Here is a 21,966-nt window from a genome sequence, read left to right as displayed (position 1 = left end):
CAGCAATTGCTGATTAGATGAACACGTTAGACAGTGCATTCAATACATTTTCAATAAACAGTTAGATCACATTGTAATCAATGTCTGTAATATTCTGGACATATGTTTGAACCTGCAATAGTCACCATAATACATGCCACTTGGGGGCTCCCAAGTGGCGCATCGGTCTAAGGTATTGCATCTCAGTGGTAGAGGCATCACTACAGACCCTGGTTCGATTCCAGGCTGTATCACAACTGGCCGTAATTGGGAGTCCCACAATTTGCCCAGCGTCGTCCGGGTTAGGGTTTGGCCGGGGTAGGCCGTCATTGTAAATAAGAATTTGTTCTTAACTGACTTGACTAGTTAAATAAAGACGAAATAAAAATGGAAAAAATATACAATTATCTATGTCATACCGATGGAACAAATTATGAAATTATCAAACAAAGTAGTAGGCCTAGGCTGTATATGGCTGAGCACAGACAAAGTGTTTCCAATGCTCCATGTTATTTTGCCAGGTAATAATTGGCACACTGCGTGCTGAAAATGGCATTCATTATAACTTCACAGTTTCAAAATCATTAGTCATTTAAATTACACAATGTACTGTAATAGTTTATTAAACCATGGATTTCCAGATACTGTATAAATATACAAAATTATTGTTTCTTTTGGTAACTCAAATGTACAGATTTTAAGAAATATTACATGGGAATTTCATTATTTAATGAGATTCCAAACTTCAAAAGTTAATTTGAAAAGTCAACTAATATTGTAAATCTTGAGGTAACATATTGGATTAGTAACCATAGGTTGTGTTTTAGAAAATAAATTGTGAAGTTGAAATGTACTATGTTACGGTGAATCTGTTGTCCTGGTCAAACTCAAAATGTGACATAAAATAGATTGATACTCCCTTGATTATTAATTGGATGGTCAATCATAAATCCCCTATAAAACATCCAGCGCATTAACAGTATCACTGACACATGGTCATCACTGTACAAAAGCTTGCTTGTCTTATAATTCAAGTATAACATTAAGGGAATATTTTGTTGTTGAAAAGTTCAATAGGTTCCTATAATGTTAACTTTAGCTGTAGGTTATGTATTGATTGAAGAGTCAAGTAAAATCTCCCTCCAAGCACTTCCCTTTTGGCATTATTCCATTTGAGGATTCTTAATCAGCATATTCATCTATTAAAATGTAAAAAATGTTGTATTGATGCCTCTAAGTGAGGAGCAAAATTACCAGTGATGCTGTTTGCTCACTTTATCTTTCATAATCTTGCATACATACACTATTTAACTCTTCAACTACTCATTCTCCCTCACATAAAAACCCCTTGTTCTTCTGTATCAGTCTACACCAGAGCCATTTATTTACATTTACATTTATTTGGATATATATGGCTCTGGTCCAGTGGAGGCTGCGGAGGGGAGGACGGCTCATAATAATGTCTGGAACGCAACAAATGGAATGGCATCAAATACATGGAAACCATGTGTTTGATGTATTTGGTAGCATTCCACTGATTCCGCTCCAGCCATTACCACGAGTCTGTCCTCCCCAATGAAGGTGCCACCAACCTTCTGTGTGTCACCAATGGATGTAGATTGGGGTTCTCCAACCCTGTTCCTAGAGAGCTAGCCTCCTGTAGGTTTTTACTCCAACCCCAGTTTTAACTATCTTGACTCAGTTTATCAACTAACAACTGTGCTAGATTAGGGTTGGATCGAAAACCTACAGGACGGTAGCTCTCGAGGAACAGGGTTGGAGAGCTCTGATGTAGAAGCTGCCCTGTCATTTGCAAATCGAACTGCAGCATGTACAGTATAAAATGACAAGTTTTCCATGTCTTTGTCAGCCTTCCCAAAGAAAGAGCCTTGTCTGAGAGAATCTATGACTGTGGTGTTACAGCTCGCTAGCAGCACCGTGACACCCACCTCCTTATAGTCTTTAAGGATCCCTTTGAAGGTTTGCATCCCTGTTGAGTCTATGAAGGGCATGGCAGAGCAGTCTAGGATGATCGTATGTAAGTCAAGTTCTCTGGACCCCAGCCCTACCTTTACCTCTCCATTAGTCTTCTCGGCTCTCCCAGCCTCCTTCGCTGCCAGTGTTTCCGCATTTTTCTCTGCTTTCCTCCTCCTGGTCATCTCCAGGAAGGGTTCCAAGCCCACGGCTTTGTACAGAGACTTCAGGAAAAAGTCCTTGTTTGCATAGTACAGCGGGGCCTGGAAGCGGAAGATCTTTACTTTAGGGAGAGACTTGAGGTTTTCATACTCCTCCATATCCTCGTAGTGGGCAGTGTCATGGATCTGTCCCAGCAGAGATACCTTGGGCTTCTGGGTCTGGATGATGATACAGAGCATAGAGAAAACTACCCCAACCACCAGCCCCATCTCCACACTGATCAGAGCTGAGGCACTCATCGTCACCATCCAGACAACAGCGTCCATCTTACTGACGCGCCACTTACTAGGCACATCTCTGAACTTACGGAGAGCGCCCCTTAGGCTGACGATGATGATACAGGCCAGGACGCACTTCTGGAGGGAGTAAAAGAGGGGGGCAAAGAAGAGTAGGACCAGGAGAACGACGAAGGCACTCACAATGCTGGAGACCTGAGTCTGGCAGCCCGTGGAGTCTTTCACCATGGTCTTAGCCAGGGCAGCGCTGGTGGTAAAACAGTGGAAGAAAGAAGGGATGATGTTACAGAAAGCAATGGCCATCATCTCCTGGTTGGGGCGAACGGTGTAGCCGTTCTTCTTGGCAAACATCTCAGAGAGGGAAACCGTGAAGGCAAAGCTGATCACAGCCAGTGGGATGGCGTCGAAGGCCACCCGGGGCATCAACCCAAAACTGGGCACCTTAGGGGGGATGAAGCCTGTGGGGATAGCCCCAGAGACATTGGAGTCGTACCGTCTATGAAAGTCTCCAAAGTGGGACGCCAGTGTAGCGATCGCCACCACCACCAGCTCTGTGGGAAGGGGGATCTTAAGACGGTCCTTGTAGCGCTCTTGGAGCTCCTTCCCCGCCACCAGGACGGAGATGCAGATGGCACTGGTGATCAGGTCACAGTAGTTGGTATTCTGGATGTTGCTTAAGATGTTGATCCAGGTGACCACCACTGTTCCGTAGCCCTGGTGGCGAGGGATCTTGAGCCCCAGGAGGTACTTGGCTTGGACGGTGAGGATGGTGAATGAGGCGCCAGTGGCGAAGCCGTCCAGCATGGGAGCAGAGAGATAGACGGAGACAAAGCCCAGTCTGAACACAGCCATCAACACCTGGAAGGAGACAACCATTTTTATCAGATAGTTAATTTAATCTATTCTGAAGTTCAATATATTCAGCACAGTCATCTTTGATGTACAGATGTAGGATCTTCATTTGATCACTCTTTTATTGGTGAGAACTTTCCTGTACAGCAGGAAATGCAAACTTCGAGCATATTCAAGGCTTAAAAAGGCTTCTAAAGTTCGTAATTTCCACTTAAAAATGTCAGACTTGATTTGCCCTAATGAAAAATCTATCAACTCCTACAATACATTTCCATTAATTATAATCTACTTAATTTCCTGTTGCTGCAGGATTTATTTTCTGCTGTAGAAATATGGTTCATATTAAGATCCTACATCTGTAGGTGATCTACGATGTTTATGACATCAGTGTTTAATCAAGTAAAATAATTTCAGGAGTAATTGTTACATCTGTTTCACAAAATCTTCAAAGCAGTTTTGAGAGTGATGAATCAGAGTGATTGAATTGAAAATGTACCTGGTAAATCCCAACCAAAAACGTCATGGCTGCTGCGATACTGATGGCATAACATTCTTTCCCACATTCCATGCCGAAGGCCCCCATGGTCAGGTTGACTGCTGAGCTGTCTGAGTCAACTGTCACATTCAAGATTCCATCTGCTTTGGTGTCATCCAAATCGAACCCTGCCATATACACCTCTCTGTCCACCACCTGACCCACCATAAGGCTCATCAGACTGAATATGCCCACAGACACGTGCCTGGAGGTCCCCATGAAGAAGTAGATGATGTTGGCGAAGAAGGAAGTGTAGAGGCCATAGATGGGGTCTACTCCGGCCAGCAGACAGTAGGCGATGGCCTGAGGGACCAGGATGATGCCTATGACGAGGCCCGACATTAGATCACCCCAGATATACTCTTTCAGCTTGTACTTGGGCAGCCAGAGCACCACAGGGAATAACCCAGTCAGGGTAGTCTTGACCCTGGGCATGGAGCAGGACAAGCTACGGCTCAGCTTGGTCTTTAGGATGGCCATGGGCTCTTTCTGCTTCCTGACCCTCCGCTCCAGGTGGGGAACTTCTGTGACCTTGGCTTCCTCCATGGCCTCTGGAAGTGGTAGGCTGTGGTGGTGGTCTTGGTGTGGCGCTTAGCCGTGCTCCTGGAATGAATCAGACAGAGAACCTTCACTCATCACGACACTCTTTGATCATTAGATAGTGTTTCCTCCCTGAAAGGAAACAATGATTAAACACAGCAACTTCCAAGCTAGCATTTGAATTCAAGGGGTGTTACATCACTCACATAGTTTGCTAGTTAAACTTTGATGGGTAGTGTAGACCGATGAAACTCTTAAGTGATTTAGTGAAAATAGCTTCACTGTATGGATAACGTGAATACAGTGAAAAGCAGTAAACGTGTCATTATATATGAGAGATAAGTTAGACTATCCCCATAGAGCCTGCTGTTGATGTGCTCCCACATCCAGTTCAATATTGCACAGCGATGTTCAGCACAGTGGCAATGGAAAAACCTACTCAACCCATCTCAGATTGCCCCTCAAATCCAAAGACAAACACAGACAATGTATTGACAGTCCATATACAGTGCCATAAATAAGTATTTTTCCCCTTTCTGATTTTCTGGACTTTGACTAGGCCATTCCAAAACTTTAAATGTGTTGCTTTTCAGCCATTCTGATGTAGTCTAGCTTGTGTGTTTTGGATCACTGTCTTGCAGCATGACACAGCTGCGCTTTAGTTTCAGCTCACCGACAGATGGCCTTTAGAATTTTCTGATACAGAGCAGGATTCATCGTTCCTTTAATGGTGGCTAGTCGTCCAGGTCCTGAAGCAGCAAAGCATCCCCAAATTAAATAAAATAAATACGTATCAAAATGTTGTGTTTGTTGTTCATTCAGGTTCCCTTTACCTAATATTAGTTATTTTTTTAAAGATGTGATAACGTTCAGTGTAAAAAATATGCAAAAATAGAGAAAATCTGAAAGGGGACAAATACCTTTTCACGGCACTGTATGTACTTTTGTATTTGCTTATTTTAATGTGTGATTGTATTACTTTTTATCCTGCTGATTAGCTTGTGTATGTAAAGTGACTGGGTGTCTTGAAAAGGGTTCAAAATAAAATATGTTATTATAATAATTATTATTATCACATAAACTCCAATATATCTTAAATGGGACCTAACCGGAAAGTATCAAAGCATGCCTCTAATGATATCAGTGAAAAAACCCAAAAATGACTCCATTTCCCGCTGTGGACAATCTGAACATTCCTAGATTGAGATGAATGGGTAATACAGACATTCACCATAGAGCCGATCATGTCTCATCATGTCTTCAGAAGCACTAAACGATGCAGTATATGATAACTACGATGATAATTCCTTACAGTAGCAGTACACAGAAGATCAAGTCATCATTGTGTCCCATCCTAACCTCATTACAACTGTCTAATGGGCTTTGATTCCTGCTTTTGCTTTGTGTGCCGAAGTCAACACCCACCCCCCATGTACAGCAAAAACTGCACTAAGGGGACTCAAATAGTAAGAGAAATTTTAGGTCAAAAATCTAATCGGTAGACACTCTAGATTTGAACACTATTTGAACACTATTTTTAACACTCTCTCCTCTAAATGATATTCTATACCTGTATTAAAACATCTAAATGCATGATATGGCATGCATACTGTAGGTTACAAAGTTAGGCTACTTGTTATTCTAGCAACGTTCAGGCTGAGGTAAAACAATAACTCACCCACACTGTGTTCTGCCAACCCAAAGAGGAATGCAAACTGGGTGTCTTTGTTTTATAGTCAGGTACATGTATCTTCAGGTATACCTGAAAATAATCACTGCTATCTGTACTGTCCCTCACACTTACAGCCAACATGTGTCACACGCTCGCTCTTTCTCTCTCTACTTTTGTCTCCCCTGTCTCCCCTGTCTCTCTGGCAGTGTCATACATGCACCTCGCTCGCTTCCCCCGAGGAGACTGACAAAACCGGTTTCTGTGGCAAATTTATGTTGGATGAGAATAAAGATAAGGGCAACCCTTGGCCTGACACTGATCATTATCATGGGGGGGAGGGGGGGGGGGCACTGGCTCCTCAAGTCAAGATCAGGGCAATAGGGTAACATAAGTCAATCATTTACTGGCTGGTGTGGCTTATCTTCCACAGTGTTACTATTCAGACCTAACCTGGGATCTGGTTGTCCAACTGAAATTGAAGAAGGGTTACAAATTGCAAAAACCAAACTGTTCACATAGTTCCAGTTGATACCGTCGCCTGGTATGGTTGCCTTACAACAGATAGGGGCTTCATTCACTATTGACTGGACACCAGATTACTGATCCCTGCTCTCAGTTGATCAATGTATTGCATTCATTTACATAATATATGTGACAAATATGGAAATGAAAAAACAAATGCACATGCTTTTCAAAAACAGACTTTTTGAATTAGACAGAATGTCCTGTTTCCAGAAGCCTAGGGAAAGGGAAAGGGGGATACCTAGTCAGTTGTACAACTGAATGCCTTCAACTGAAATGTATCTTCCGCATTTAACCCAACCCCACTGAATCAGAAAGGTGCGCTTAGTAAGGTTTGTGTTCACATACATTATTTTTTACTTCTGCTTTGCATATTAGTCATCATTGATGGACTACTCAAATATGTGTTGTGTTTCTGGTTTCTAGCTATGTCAAAGACTTAAAGGCCCAGTGCAGTCAAAATTCAGTTGTTCCTTTGTTTTGTATCATATTGTACAACAGCTGATGAAACTAACGCTGTAAAAGTGTGAACAAATTTGATCAGTGTTATTTCCTGATAGTTGCTGGTTGAAAATAAAATCTACACAGGACCTTCTAATCAGCAGGTTGCATGGGCGCGAGTTTCGGCTTGCCTGGTGACATCACCAGGAGGTAAATTGGTTAATAGACCAAAAACAAAGAGAGTTCCAAACCTCTCTGCCAATAACAGCTAGTTTTCAGTTTTCCCCTCCCAACTCAGACTACTCCCAGACAGTCCTAGCAAAATCCTTTATTGTGGAATATTTTTTTAGCAAAAAGCTATTTTTGTCGATGTTGTTTTTAATTAAAAATTTTTGTATTATTACATACAACACATATGGTATAACACAACACAAAAAAACTGAATGAAACGGCCACTATAGAAAACACTGAAATTTGTCTGGTTTATGTTTGATTTTGTAATGTCTAATAGGATGTAGCTAGATAGTTCAGTCCTCTAGTTTGTTATTGAGGGTGGATATGAGGCTTTCCAATTGATGGCTCAATTTTTTTCTCTCCAGCAATTCGATATCTGTGACCAATGGTTCCCCCCAATTTCTTCCTTTAGATCTGCTGTTTCCTTTTAGGCACTGAACCACCAGGTAGAGTTTCAAACAACCCTTGATATAACTTGGCAATCAACTTCTTTGGCGTAGCAGCTTCTTTCAGTATTTTTTCTATGTAAGATGCCTTAGGTTCATCCAAATTCCGTTGAAGCAATTGAATACTTGTTTTTTTAAGAGGTGTTGACAAGCTGAATGTACCGAGCTGTCTGTTTAAAATACTTGCACACAGCTTGGACACCCATGCATACCCCGCAAGACATGCCACCAGAGGTCTCTTCACAGCCCCCAAGTCCAGAACGGACTATGGGAGGCGCACAGTACTACATAGAGCCATGACTACATGGAACTCTATTCCACATAAGGTAACTGATGCAAGCAGTAGAATCAGATTTAAAAACTGGTAAAAATACACCTTATGGAACAATGGGGACTGTGAAGTAACACACACAAAGGTACAGACACATGCATATGCGCACATTGTGATATTGTTGTGTGGTGGTATCAAACATTTTGTATTGTAGATACACTACCGGTCAAACATTTTAGAACACCTACTCATTCAAGTTTTTTTTTCTTTACTATTTTCTACATTGTGGAATAATTGTGAAGACATCAAAACTATGAAATAACACATATGGAATCATATAGTAACCAAAAAAGTGTTAAACAAATCAAAATATATTTGAGATTTGAGATTCTTCAAATAGCCACCCTTTGCCTTGATGACAACTTTGCACACTCTTGACATTCTCTCAACCAGCTTCACCTGGAATGCTTTTCCAACACTCTTGAAGGAGTTCCCAGATATGCTGAGCACTTGTTGGCTGCTTTTCCTTCACTCTGCGGTCTGACTTTATTTAACCAGGTAGGCCAGTTGAGAACAAGTTCTCATTTACAACTGTGACCTGGCCAAGATAAAGCAAAGCAGTGCGACAAAAACAACACAGAGTTATATATGGGATAAACAAACGTACAGTCAATAACACAATAGAAAAACCTGTATACCGTGTGTGCAAATGAAGTAAGGAGGTAAGGCAATAAATAGGCCAATAGTGGCGAAGTAATTACAATTTAGCAATTTACACTGGAGTGATATATGTGCAGATGAGGATGTGCAAGTAGAAATACTGGTGTGCAAAAGAGCAGAAAAACAAAAATAAATATGGGGATGAGGTAGGTAGTTGGTTGGATGGGCTATTTACATATGGGCTGTGTACAGCTGCAGCGATCAGTAAGCTGCTCTGACAGCTGACGTTTAAAGTTAGTGAGGGAGATATAACTCTCCAACTTCAGTGATTTTTGCAATTCGTTCCAGTCATTGGCAGCAGAGAGCTGGAAAGGAAAGTTGGCCAAAGAAGGTGTTGGCTTTGGGGATGACAAGGGAAATATACCTACTGGAGCGCGTGCTATGGGTGGGTGCTGCTATTGTGACCAGTGAGCTGAGATAAGGTGGAGCTTTACCTAGCAAAGACTTGTAGATGACCTGGAGCCAGTGGGTTCGGCGACGAATATGTAGCGAGGACCAGCCAACGAGAGCATACAGGTTGCAGTGGTGGGTAGTATATGGGGCTTTGGTAAGAAAACGGATGGCACTGATAGACTGCATCCAATTTGCTGAGTAGAGTGTTGGAGGCTATTTTGTAAATGACATTGCCGAAGTCAAAGATCGGTAGTATGGTCAGTTTTACGAGGGTATGTTTGGCAGCATGAGTGAAGGAGGCTTAGTTGCGAAAAAGGAAGCCAATTCTAGATTTAACTTTGGATTGGAGATGCTTAATGTGAGTCTGGAAGGAGAGTTTACAGTCTAGCCAGACACCTAGGTATTTCTAGTTGTCCACATATTCTAAGTCAGAACCGTCCAGAGTAGTGATGCTAGTCGGGCGGGCGGGTGAGGACAGCGATCGGTTGAAGAGCATGCATTTCATTTTACTAGCGCTTAAGAGCAGTTGGAGGCCACGGAAGGAGTGTTGTATGGTGTTGAAGCTCGTTTGGAAGTTTGTTAACACAGTGTCCAAAGAAGGGCCAGAAGTATACAGAATGGTGTCATCTGCATAGAGGTGGATCAAACAATCACCTGGCAGCAAGAGCGAGATCATTGATATATACAGAGAAAATAGTCAGCCCGAGAATTGAACCCTGTGGCACCCCCATAGAGACTGCCAGGGGTCCGGTCAACAGGCCCTCTGATTTGACACTCTGAACTCTATCTGGGAAGTAGTTAGTTAACCAGGCGAGGCCGTCATTAGAGAAACCAAGGCTGTTGAGTCTGCCGATAAGAATACGGTGATTGACAGAGTCGAAAGCCTTGGCCAGGTCGAAGAAGGCGGCTGCACAGTACTGTCTTTTATCGATGGTGGATATGATATCGTTTAGGACCCTGAGCGTGGCTGAGGTGCACCTGTGACCAGCTCGGAAACCAGATTGCATAGCGGAGAAGGTATGGTGGGATTCGAAATGGTCGGTGATCTTTGTTAACTTGGCTTTCGAAGACTTTAGAAAGGCAGGACAGGATGGATATAGGTCTGTAACAGTTTGGGTCTAGAGTTTCTCCCCCTTTGAAGAGGGGGATGACCGCGGCCACTTTCCAATCTTTAGGAATCTCAGACGATACAAAAGAGAGGTTGAACAGACTTGTAATAGGGGTTGCAACAATGGCGGCGGATAATTTTAGGAAGAGAGGGTCCAGATTGTCTAAACCAGCTGATTTGTAGGGATCCAGATTTTTCAGCTCTTTCAGGACATCAGCTGTCTGGATTTGGGTGAAGGAGAAGGGCCAGTTGGGCCAGTTGCTGCGGGGGGTGCAGAGCTGTTGGTCAGGGTTGGGGTTGCCAGGTGGAAAGCATGGCCAGCCGTGGAGAAATGCTTATTGAAATGATCGATTATCGTGGATTTATCAGTGGTGACAGTATTTCCTAGTCTCAGTGCAGTGGGCAGCTGGGAGGAGGTAGTCTTATTCTCCATGGACTTTACGGTGTCAGGGTGTTTTTGTGCTGTCAGGGGCAGTCAAGTCTGGAGTGAACCAAGGGCTATATCCGTTCTTAGTTCAATTGTTTTTGAAAGGCGCATGCTTATTTAAGATGGTGAGGAAAGCACTTTTAAAGAACAACCAGGCATCCTCTACTGACGGGATAAGGTCAGTATCCTTCCACGATACCCGGGCGAGGTCGATTAGAAGGGCCTGCTCGCAGAAGTGTTTTAGGGAGTGTTTGACAGTGATGAGGGGTGGTCATTTGACCGCGGACCCATAACGGACGCAGGCAATGAGGCAGTGATCGCTGAGATCCTGGTTGAAAACAGCAGAGGTGTATTTAGAGGGCAAGTTAGTCAGGATGATATCTATGAGGGTGCCCATATTTACGGATTTGGGGTTGTACCTGGTAGGTTCCTTGATAATTTGTGTGAGATTGAGGGCATCTAGCTTAGATAGTAGGACGGCCGGGGTGTTAAGCATATCCCAATTTAGGTCACCTAGCAGTACAAACTCTGACGATAGATGGGGGCAATCAATTCACATATGGTGTCCAGGGTACAGCTGGGAGCTGAGGGGGGTCTATAACAAGCGACAACAGTAAGGGACTTATTTCTGGAGAGATGGATCTTTAAAAGTAGAAGCTCGAACTGTTTGGGCTTAGCAGTTCTGTCTTGACGGAAAATGTTGTAATTTGGGATGGAAATGTCAGAATTTTTGGTGGCCTTCCTAAGCCTCATCCCAAACCATCTCAGTTTGGTTGAGGTCGGGGGACTGCGGAGGCCAGGTCATCTGATGCAGCACTCCATCACTCTCCTTCTTATTAAAATAGCCCTTACACCGCCTGGAGGTGTGTTGGGTCATTGTCCTGTTGAGAAACAAATGATAGTCCCTCTCAATCCAAACCAGATGGGATGGCGTATCGCTGCAGAATGCTGTGGTAGCCATGCTGGTAAAGTGTGCCTTGAATTCTAAATAAATCACAGACAGTGTCACCAGAAAAGCACCCCCCACACCATAACACCTCCTCCTCCATGCTTTACGGTGGGAAATACACACGGGAGATCATCCGTTCACCCACACAGCGTCTCACAAAAACACGGCGGTTGGAACAAAAAATCTCCAATTTAGACTCCAGACAAAGTGACAAATTTCCACCGGTCTAATGTCCATTGCTTGTGTTGCTTGGCCAAAACAAGTCTCTTCTTCTTATTGGTGTCCTTTAGTTGTGGCTTCTTTGCAGCAATTCGACCATGATGGCCTGATTCACACGGTTTCCTCTGAACAGTTGATGTTGAGATGTGTCTGTTACTTGAACTCTGTGAAGCATTTATTTGGGCTGCGAATTCTGAGGCTGGTAACTCTAATGAACTTATCCTCTGCAGCAGAGGTAACTCTGGGTCATCCATTCCTGTGGCGGTCCTCATGAGAGCCAGTTTCATCATAGCGCTTCATGGTTTTTGAGACTGCACTTGAAGAAACTTTAAAAGTTCTTGAAATGTTCCGTATTGACTGACCTTTATGTCTTAAAGTAATGATGGACTGTTGTTTCTCTTTGCTTAATTGAGCTGTTCTTGCCATAATGTGGACTTGGTCTTTTACCTAATAAGGCTGTCTTCTGTATACCACCCTACCTTGTCACAACATAACTGATTGGCTCAAACGCATTAAGAAGGAAAGAAATTCCACAAATGAACTTTTAACAAGGCACACCTGTTAATTGAAATGCATTCCAGGTGACTACCTCATGAAGATGCTTGAGAGAATGCCAAGATTGTGTCATCAAGGCAAAGTGTGGTTATTTGAAGAATCTCAAATATATATATTTTTTGATTTGTTTAACACTTTTTTGGTTACTACATGTTTCCATATGTTTTATTTCATAGTTTTGATGTCTTCGCTATTATTCTACAAGGTAGAAAATAGTAAAAATAAAGAAAAACCCTTGAATGAGTAGGTGTGTCCAAACTTTTGACCGGTAGTGTATGTAGTAGTGTAATGATGTTTATATGATGTACTGTTTCATCTTTTGTTATATATGTAATGTAAGTGTTTTAATTAATATGTTTTGACAACAGGAAGAATAGCATTGGCAGCAGCTAATGGGAATCCCTAATAAGTACAAATATAAATACAAATAAGATTTCTGGGTTGTAAGAACTTAAAGAAATCGGCCTTGGACAATCCAAATCTTTCTTGTAATTGAATGAATGACAATAGAGATCCATCATAGTACACATGTTCAAAATTAATGATGCCACTTTGGATCCAGGACTTAAGGGTGTTATCATTCAATGCTGGAGGGAAGGTGGGGTTATTCCAAATAGGGGTGCTTGGTGATATTATTTCTTTCTACCTCATGAATGTATGTACATTTTCCCAAATATAAATGGAATTGAGAGTCATTGGATTGTCTGTTTTTTTTCTTCAGTGCCTTGGACCCATAATAGTAAATATGCTTTAGATCATACAGTATTACATTTGTGGCTTCGGTACTTCTCCATGCACAAGGATAGTCTGCTGTCCATTGTTTAAGTGAACGCAGTTGTGCAGCCCAGTAATACATCTTCATATGAGGTAGTCCAAGACCTCCATCTTTATAAGGTAAAACCGTCAATTTGACTCTAGAGGTCTTGGAGAGCAGTCCATTAATTTTATTTAAAAGTTGGATGGAATTGAAACTGGCAAGAACTGGAAAAAATAAATCAACCTTGATAATATATTAACTTTGATTATTTATTTATTTTATTTTTATTTCACCTTTATTTAACCAGGTAGGCAAGTTGAGAACAAGTTCTCATTATGTTGACCCTACCTAACAGAAATAGGGAGAGATCGACAGAGATTGTCTGAAGACATCCTGTTCCGAATAAACCGTTTGATCTGAGTGAATCAACTTTGGTATTACTGTTTCTATGCGAAAAGCCAATACCTTAGCAATGATTTTGTAACCCAGATTCAAAAGTAATACTCGGCAGAAGCATCTGCATGACAATGGATCCTTGATCCTCCAAACATAGTTACTGGGGAAGTATATTTTTCTCTAGGGCTACAGTGAGCATAAGTACAGTAACATAGGCTATAGTAATATGGGATGAAATGTTTAAAAAAAATTCCACTTGAATCCATCAATACCAGGTATTGTTTGCCTGAGGTAGAGTACCTCATGATAAGCTGTAGACCACACTATCTACCCAGAGAATTTTCATCCATATTTTTCATAGCCGTCTATTTACCACCACAAACTGATGCTGGCACTAAGACCGCACTCAACGAGTGGCATAAATTCATAAGCAAACAAGAAAATACTCATCCAGAAGCGGTGCTCCTAGTGGCTTGGGACTTTAATGCAGGCAAACTAAAATCAGTTTTATCTCATTTCTACCAGCAACCAGAGGAAAAAAACTCTTTACCATCTTTACTCCACACAGAGTCGCTCGCATACAAAGCTTTCTCTCGCCCTCCATTTGGCAAATCTGACCATAATTCTATCCTCCTGATTCCTGCTTACAAAAACTAAAGCAGAAGTACCAGTGACTTGCTCAATACGGAAGTGGTCAGATGATGCGGATGCTACGCTACAGTACTGTTTTGCTAGCACAGACTGGAATAAGTGCATCGACGACGTTGTCCCCACAGTGACCATACGTACATATCCCAACCAGAAACCATGGATCACAGGCAACATCCGCACTGAACTGAAGGCTAGAGCTGCCGCTTTCAACGAGCGGGACACTAATCCGGATGCTTATAAGAAATCCTGCTATGCCCTCAGATGAACCATCAAACAGGCAAAGCGTCAATACAGGGCTAAGATTGAACCCTACTACACCGGCTCTGATGCTTGTCGGATGTTGTCCGGGCTTGCAAACTATTACGTACTACCAAGGGAAACCCAGCCGCGAGCTGCTCAGTGACACGAGCCTACCAAATGAGCTAAATGGCTTTTATGCTCGCTTCAAAGCAAGCAACACCGAAGCATGCATGAGAGCACCAGCTGTTCCGGACGACTATGTGATCACGCTCTCCATAGCCAATGTGAGCAAGACCTTTAAACAGGTCAACATTCACAAGGCCGCGGGGCCAGATGGATTACCAGGACATGTACTCAGAGCATGCGCGGACCAACTGGCAAGTGTCTTCATTGACAACCTCTCCCAGACTGAGTCTGAAATACCTACATGTTTCAAGCAGACCACCATACTCCCTGTGCCCAAGAAAGCGAAGGTAACCTGCCTAAATGACTACCGCCCCGTAGCACTGCTTTGAAAGGCTAGTCATGGCTCACATCAACACCATCCTCCCGGAAACCCTAGACCCGCTCCAATTCGCATACCACCCCAACAGATCCACAGATGACACAATCTCAATCGCACTCCACACTGCCCTTTCCTACCTGGACAAATGGAACATCTATGTGAGAATGCTGTTCATTGACTACAGCTCAGCTTTCAACACCATAGTGCACACAAAGCTCATCACTAAGCTAAGGACCCAGGGACTAAACACCTCCCTCTGCAACTGGATCTTGGACTTCCTGACGGGCTACCCCCAGGTGATAAGGGTAGGAAACAACACATCTGCCACGCTGATCCTCAACATGGGGGCCCCTCAGGGGTGCGTGCTTAGTGCCCTCCTGTACTCCCTTTTCACCCATGACTGCGTGGCCAAGCACGACTCCAACACCCTCATTATGTTTGCTGACGACACAACAGTGGTAAGCCTGATCACCGACAACAATGAGACAGTCTATAGGGAGTAGGTCAGAGACCTGGCAGTGTGGTGCCAGGATAGCAACCTCTCCCTCAATGTGAGCAAGACAAAGGAGCGGATCATGGACTATAGGAAAAGGATGACCGAACACGCCCCCATTCACATTGACGGGGCTGTAGTGGAGTGGGTTGAGAGTTTCAAGTTCCTTGGTGTCCACATCACCAACAAACTATCATGGTCCAAACACCAAGACAGTCGTGAAGAGGGCACGACAACAACTTTTCCCCCTCAGGAGACTGAAAAGATTTGGCATGGGTCCCCAGATCCTCAAAAAGTTCTACATCTGTACCATCGAGAGCATCCTGACCGGTTGCATCACCGCCTGGTATGGCAACTGCTCAACATCTGACCGTAAGGTGCTACAGAGGGTTGTGCGTATGGTCCAGTACATCACTGGGGCCAAACTTCCTGCCATCCAGGACCTATATACTAGTCAGTGTCAGAGAAAGGCCCATAAAATTGTCAAAGACTCCAATCACCCAAGTCATAGACTCTCTATGCTATGGCACAGCAAGCGGTACCGGAGCGCCAAGTCTAGGTCCAATAGGCTCCTTAACAGCTTCTACCCCCAAGCCATAAGACTGCTGAACAATTAATCAAATGGTCAACCGGACAATTTATACCTTGCTCAACATATTGTTGCTTGGATTCCATGGCAGCAATCTCTGCAGATCGGGTGTTTATTGTGTTATATTCAAGCTTCAAAGTCTTCAACTGTTGAAGGGTGTCAACATTTCTATCTAAACTGTGCTTTCTTCTAGGTCGTGGATTTTCTGTTCTAGTATTTCTAAATCTATATTGGTCTTCTTTTTCTTATGTGAAGAGTAAGACATGATACGAACTCTCATATATGCTTTAAGAGTTTCCCAGACAATAGCTGGGCATACTTCATTATCTACAGTACATTTACTTCCAAAAACATGTCTATCTGTGTGTGTTGAGATATGAGGTAAACTCCTTATCTCCAAGTAAAATCGCCATGTTTTTGCTACTGGCACAAGATATTTTGTCAATTGTTATGGAAAACTATTACAATAAGGTACTTCATTGTTACCAAGAAATGATTTGATATTGATATAAAAAGGGCTGCATTTGGCCTTTAAGATTTAGCAAATGAAGCCATTGATTAGTCTCGGAATCCCAGACCTAGGCAACATGCAGGAACATGGTACATTGTGGGAGGCAACTCGTCTGTCTAGACTAGAGACAAGCCATTGATCGCATCACTCCAAATTTGCTGTGAAATCCCAGTGTCCTCAATGTTATGGCACAGAAATCGATCTGTGACCTTAGCTAATAGTTCCTGTTTCGTGACCTGAAGTGACGTCATATGTGGACCGAATATTAATAAATAAACTAGATTGAAATCCAATTATGATATGGCATGACTCCATCACAGATCCATCACATTATCACACACTATTTATTTCAGTTCTTTGCACCCCATCATTGTGAGGTATTGTTTGTTTTGTGACACACTAGTTGGAGTGCTGTGGTTCCCGTGAGTTAATCCTCCCATGTATGATAGTTTTGGCCTGCCTCACTAATGACGCCTTTTAACTATTCCCTATTCCCTGCCTAAAATGTAAAAATGTAAATGTAAATGTCTATACTTTAGCCTATCGGATTTCCTGTTATCAGCCTATTGCCTGATCTCCCGGATGACGTTACTAGCCTTTTCCCTGCCTGTACTGTTGCCTATTTGGACCCTCTGTGTATGACCTTCTGCCTGCCCCTGGACCCAGCTACCTGCCTCCTCCTGTGGTCTTTTACAAATAAACACCTGCTGTGCCCTGTGCTTGAAACCAGCTCTCTGTCTCCCATTGTGTTCTTTACACCTAGTAGCTGAGGAATATAACTGTTGTTCTTGCATTTTGTGTTGTGCTGTACTTTATTTTATTTTACATTGTATTGATTTCTGTTTTGTCTCACATTTTATTTTATTTTTGTATTACTGTGATCAGTGCACCCTTGAGAATGAGACCCTGGTCTCAATTGGTTTTCCCTGAATAAATAAAGAATACAAAATTAATGAAATTACTGAAGGTCTGAGTCATTAATATGAAATTGTGTAAACATAAAATAAACTATATGTATGGGGTGATCCTTGTGTATAGAATGATATTATAGAGCAGGTGTAGGTAACTAGATCCGGCCGCGGGTTGGATGGTCGGGGGGCCGAAACATATATATACTGCTCAAAAAAATAAAGGGAACACTTAAACAACACAATGTAACTCCAAGTCAATCACACTTCTGTGAAATCAAACTGTCCACTTAGGAAGCAACACTGATTGACAAATGTCACATGCTGTTGTGCAAATGGAATAGACAACAGGTGGAAATTATAGGCAATTAGCAAGACACCCCCAATAAAGGAGTGGTTCTGCAGGTGGGGACCACAGACCACTTCTCAGTTTCTATGCTTCCTGGCTGATGTTTTGGTCACTTTTGAATGCTGGCGGTGCTTTCACTCTAGTGGTAGCATGAGACGGAGTCTACAACCCACACAAGTGGCTCAGGTAGTGCAGCTCATCCAGGATGGCACATCAATGCGAGCTGTGGCAAGAAGGTTTGCTGTGTCTGTCAGCGTAGTGTCCAGAGCATGGAGGTGCCACCAGGAGACAGGCCAGTACATCAGGAGACGTGGAGGAGGCCGTAGGAGGGCAACAACCCAGCAGCAGGACCGCTACCTCCGCCTTTGTGCAAGGAGGAGCAGGAGGAGCACTCCCAGAGCCCTGCAAAATGACCTCCAGCAGGCCACAAATGTGCATGTGTTTGCTCAAACGGTCAGAAACAGACTCCATGAGGGTGGTATGAGGGCCCGACGTCCACAGGTGGGGGTTGTGCTTACAGCCCAACACCGTGCAGGACGTTTGGCATTTGCCAGAGAACACCAAGATTGGCAAATTCGCCACTGGCGCCCTGTGCTCTTCACAGATGAAAGCAGGTTCACACTGAGCACATGTGACAGACGTGACAGAGTCTGGAGACGCCGTGGAGAACGTTCTGCTGCCTGCAACATCCTCCAGCATGACCGGTTTGGCGGTGGGTCAGTCATGGTGTGGGGTGGCATTTCTTTGGGGGGCCGCACAGCCCTCCATGTGCTCGCCAGAGGTAGCCTGACTGCCATTAGGTACCGAGATGAGCTCCTCAGACCCCTTGTGAGACCATATGCTGGTGCGGTTGGCCCTGGGTTCCTCCTAATGCAAGACAATGCTAGACCTCATGTGGCTGGAGTGTGTCAGCAGTTCCTGCAAGAGGAAGGCATTGATGCTATGGACTGGCCCGCCCGTTCCCCAGACCTGAATCCAATTGAGCACATCTGGGATATCATGTCTCGCTCCATCCACCAACGCCACGTTGCACCACAGACTGTCCAGGAGTTGGCGGATGCTTTAGTCCAGGTCTGGGAGGAGATCCCTCAGGAGACCATCCGCCACCTCATCAGGAGCATGCCCAGGCGTTGTAGGGAGGTCATACAGGCACGTGGAGGCCACACACACTACTGAGCCTCATTTTGACTTGTTTTAAGGACATTACATCAAAGTTGGATCAGCCTGTAGTGTGGTTTTCCACTTAAACTTTGAGTGTGACTCCAAATCCAGACCTCCATGGGTTGATAAATTGGATTTCCATTGATTATTTTTGTGTGATTTTGTTGTTAGCACATTCAACTATGTAAAGAAAAATGTATTTAATAAGATTATTTCATTCATTCAGATCTAGGATGTGTTATTTTAGTGTTCCCTTTATTTTTTTGAGCAGTGTATATTATAATAATTTGAACACTGCATATTGACCACAACTAAGCCCAACAAGAGTTGTATTTGAAAATAACAATCATTTCATACCTTGATTAAATTGAGACATGATCATATGTCTATTTTTTTTATTAGTGGGAATACTTTGGGACAGATTTCCTAAATAAAGAAAAAAAAGAGCAGATTTTTTTTGTTTTTTACTGAAATCCCTTCCCCCTTCCCATTTTTTATAAAAAAAAAAACTTGGGGGGGCACCAAAAAATACTTAGCGATGGTTTTGGCTCACAGGCCGCCTGTTGCCGAACCCTTGTTATCCTCTACGGGCCACGGGGGCAGTATTGAGAATTTTGAAAGAAATATGTGCCCAGTTTTAACTGCCTCCTACACCAACTCAGAAGCTAGGATATGCATATTATTAACACATTCGGATAGAAAACACTCTGAATTTTCTAAAACAGTTTGAATGGTGTCTGTAAGTATAACAAAACTCATATTGCAGGCAAAAACCTGTGAAAAATAGATAAAAAAAAAAGAGAATTTTGTGACTGTACTATTTAGTGTCATTGTTTTAAAGATACCACAGTGAGAAAGGATTCAGTTCGCAACTCCTACTGCTTCCACTAGATGTCAACGATCTTTAGAAAGTTGTTTGAAGCATCTGTGATAAATACACACCGAATTAGAAAGCTTACAAGTTGACACGTCATCACTTCATTTTTTGCGCCTGCGCATGAATCTGAGAAGAGTGCCTTTGTCATTATCGTTTATTCTAGACACTTGATAGGTTGTGTGAAAATATTACTGATGTTTACTGATGTTTCACGTTAAAAATGGAACAAAAGATTAGTGCTAAACAACGTTTGACATGTTTAAACAAACGTAAATAGATTATTTACTAGGTTTTCTTTAGTTTTTCGACGTGACTTTACACTGCCCACCTCATTTTGTGGGAGCCTACTGAACGCTAAAGAGCATTTTATAACAGAATATTTTAAACGCCAACTAAAGAGGGCTTATTCACTATTCATTTATTCATTTCATGTAGGTTTTTGCTTTGTGTGGCTGTGTTTCATAGTGAATGGCACTAATGTTGGTGGGCTGAAGAAGTGGCATTCAACAGACCCCTCTCCAACAGAGTAACAGGCTTCAGTAGAGTAATGGTACTAAATTACTGTAATCTGTAAAGGGAGGGGTCGCTCATTGTTGTTTAAGTGTGACAATGTGCAACACAATACAGTTCATCATCAGTTTATATACAATGCATTCCAGACAGAATATACCTCTTGAAAAACCTGTATATGTGAAAAACATGCAGAGAGGAATACACCATGCTGTTGAAACATTTACCTCTCAAGTTAATATTGAAATGAGGACGTTATTATAAAACACATAAATAAATAAGGCAATACCTTGTTTTGTAAATGTGTAAGTATATACTGTAGAAGGCGCACTATACATAACAGTTCTGAGAAGATTAAAGCTGTCTCTGTAAATACACCAGTCGGGGTGTTCTCTGATGTACTATTCAATTCTCAGTCTAGACATGTATCTGTTTTAGCTACAAAAGCCCCTCTGCAGGGGTCCATTTGTGGCTGCACAGAGACAGAGCCAACATTGTGAACAAGGAGAGGAGACTCACCCTGACATAAGGAACGTGGAGGCTTGTGAGAGGACACAGTAGCCATGCCTCCTCTTCTGAGATCTTCACTGTGCGCACACACACAGGCCTGATTCCGTACAACCGGATGGAGCAAAGCATAATGGGAATAGCAGCCTCATTCTCATCCAGGCACCACTCATCTAATCCTCCAATCACAGAGCGAGAGAGGAGGGGACAGGGGATGGGGTGTGTGGGCTGGGTTGTTACCATGGAGACTGAGGCATCCATTCACTGATGGGACTGAGAGTCTGTGTGAGGGGGTGGAGGGAATGAACAGTCTCTCTCGAAGACACAGAATGCTCATGAACTGTGTTGTACGTGTTATATAGGTTGCCAAATATATAACGCTTTCTCTAGGACATTGTCACATCACTAGCACTGTTACTTTGTAAAATGTGTCACTGCCAAGTACTCTATTATCTCCGCGGGTAGCCTACCTCAGCAACAATATGTAGGTGTTCTATTCTATTCTATTGTTGGGTCCTTTTTGCAGTACTGGCTGGACAGAGAGGACTTTTTTATGCCAGTTCAGTCTTACATATATGGAACATCTTGTGTAAGTAAAGGTTGCAAAATTCTGGGAACTTTTAATAAATTCCCTGGTTTTCCAGAAATCCTGGTTGGAGGTTAACGGATTTCCTGCTTATTCCCTCCTGATTCCGGCAATCCTCCAGCTGGTATTTTGGCAAAAGTTTTTGAACGTACCCAGAATTTTTGCAACCCTAGGTGTGAGATTAATTAAAAGTCCTTTACACATTAACTTCCTTTGAAGAGACTAAACAGTTTTTTGTAACAACATGTAAATGTTTGAATAGGATTAGTCAGCGAGCTTGGAAAAGTGACCTATTGGTAACCATCTCAACCATCTGAACATCCAGGTTTACAGCAGATAAACTCTTGACCTTGAGATCCACTCTAACTAATACCCCTTACATACCAAGACGTTTAGCCACAAACTTTACCATGCCGCCAACTTTTCGCTGCCTTTTCTATATATCTGAAAGATATTGCCGGTAACAAAGCCTGTAGTCTACTTTTATTTCCAGCAACGAAGGTAGTCATGAATGCGATAGAATTCTGCCTATGGTTTAGAATGAGTAGAATCAGAGCTTAGCTTGAGCAGCAATGTTGAACGTTCCCCCTTTGATCCTGACAAGACGGATGGTTTCAAAATAATAAGAGCG

At 42.8% G+C, this 21,966-nt stretch overlaps 1 protein-coding gene across 2 annotated transcripts; it reads right to left on the bottom strand.

Annotated features, from left to right (window-relative positions):
• Positions 1-584: 584 nt before the first annotated feature.
• On the bottom strand, positions 585-20,851 carry LOC115149260 (sulfate anion transporter 1). Of its 2 annotated transcripts, none has more exons than XM_029691949.1 (3): positions 20,762-20,851; positions 3,760-4,401; positions 585-3,269 (listed from the first exon to the last, which is right to left on the bottom strand). In XM_029691949.1, exons 2-3 carry the CDS (start codon positions 4,342-4,344, stop codon positions 1,707-1,709), a joined length of 2,148 nt encoding a protein of 715 aa, XP_029547809.1. In that variant the 5' UTR covers positions 4,345-4,401; positions 20,762-20,851; the 3' UTR covers positions 585-1,706. The 2 variants fall into 2 exon arrangements, with proteins under 2 accessions (XP_029547809.1, XP_029547808.1); XM_029691948.1 differs by lacking the exon at positions 20,762-20,851 and adding an exon at positions 6,017-6,257.
• Between the last annotated feature and the right edge of the window lie 1,115 nt (positions 20,852-21,966).

The sequence above is a fragment of the Salmo trutta genome, chromosome 15, assembly GCF_901001165.1.
Source record: "Salmo trutta chromosome 15, fSalTru1.1, whole genome shotgun sequence".
NCBI classification, from domain to species: domain Eukaryota; kingdom Metazoa; phylum Chordata; class Actinopteri; order Salmoniformes; family Salmonidae; genus Salmo; species Salmo trutta.
The sequence above is the reverse complement of the archived record's forward strand: the minus strand, read 5'-3'. Positions and strand labels throughout refer to the sequence as shown.

Excerpts from the sequence above, each read along its gene's own strand:
- LOC115149260 (XM_029691949.1), bottom strand. The coding sequence starts at position 4,344 with ATGGAGGAAGCCAAGGTCACAGAAGTTCCCCACCTGGAGCGGAGGGTC. Across the intron at positions 3,270-3,759 it reads TTTTGGTTGGGATTTACCAG|GTGTTGATGGCTGTGTTCAG; the intron begins GTACATTTTCAA and ends GTCTCCTTCCAG.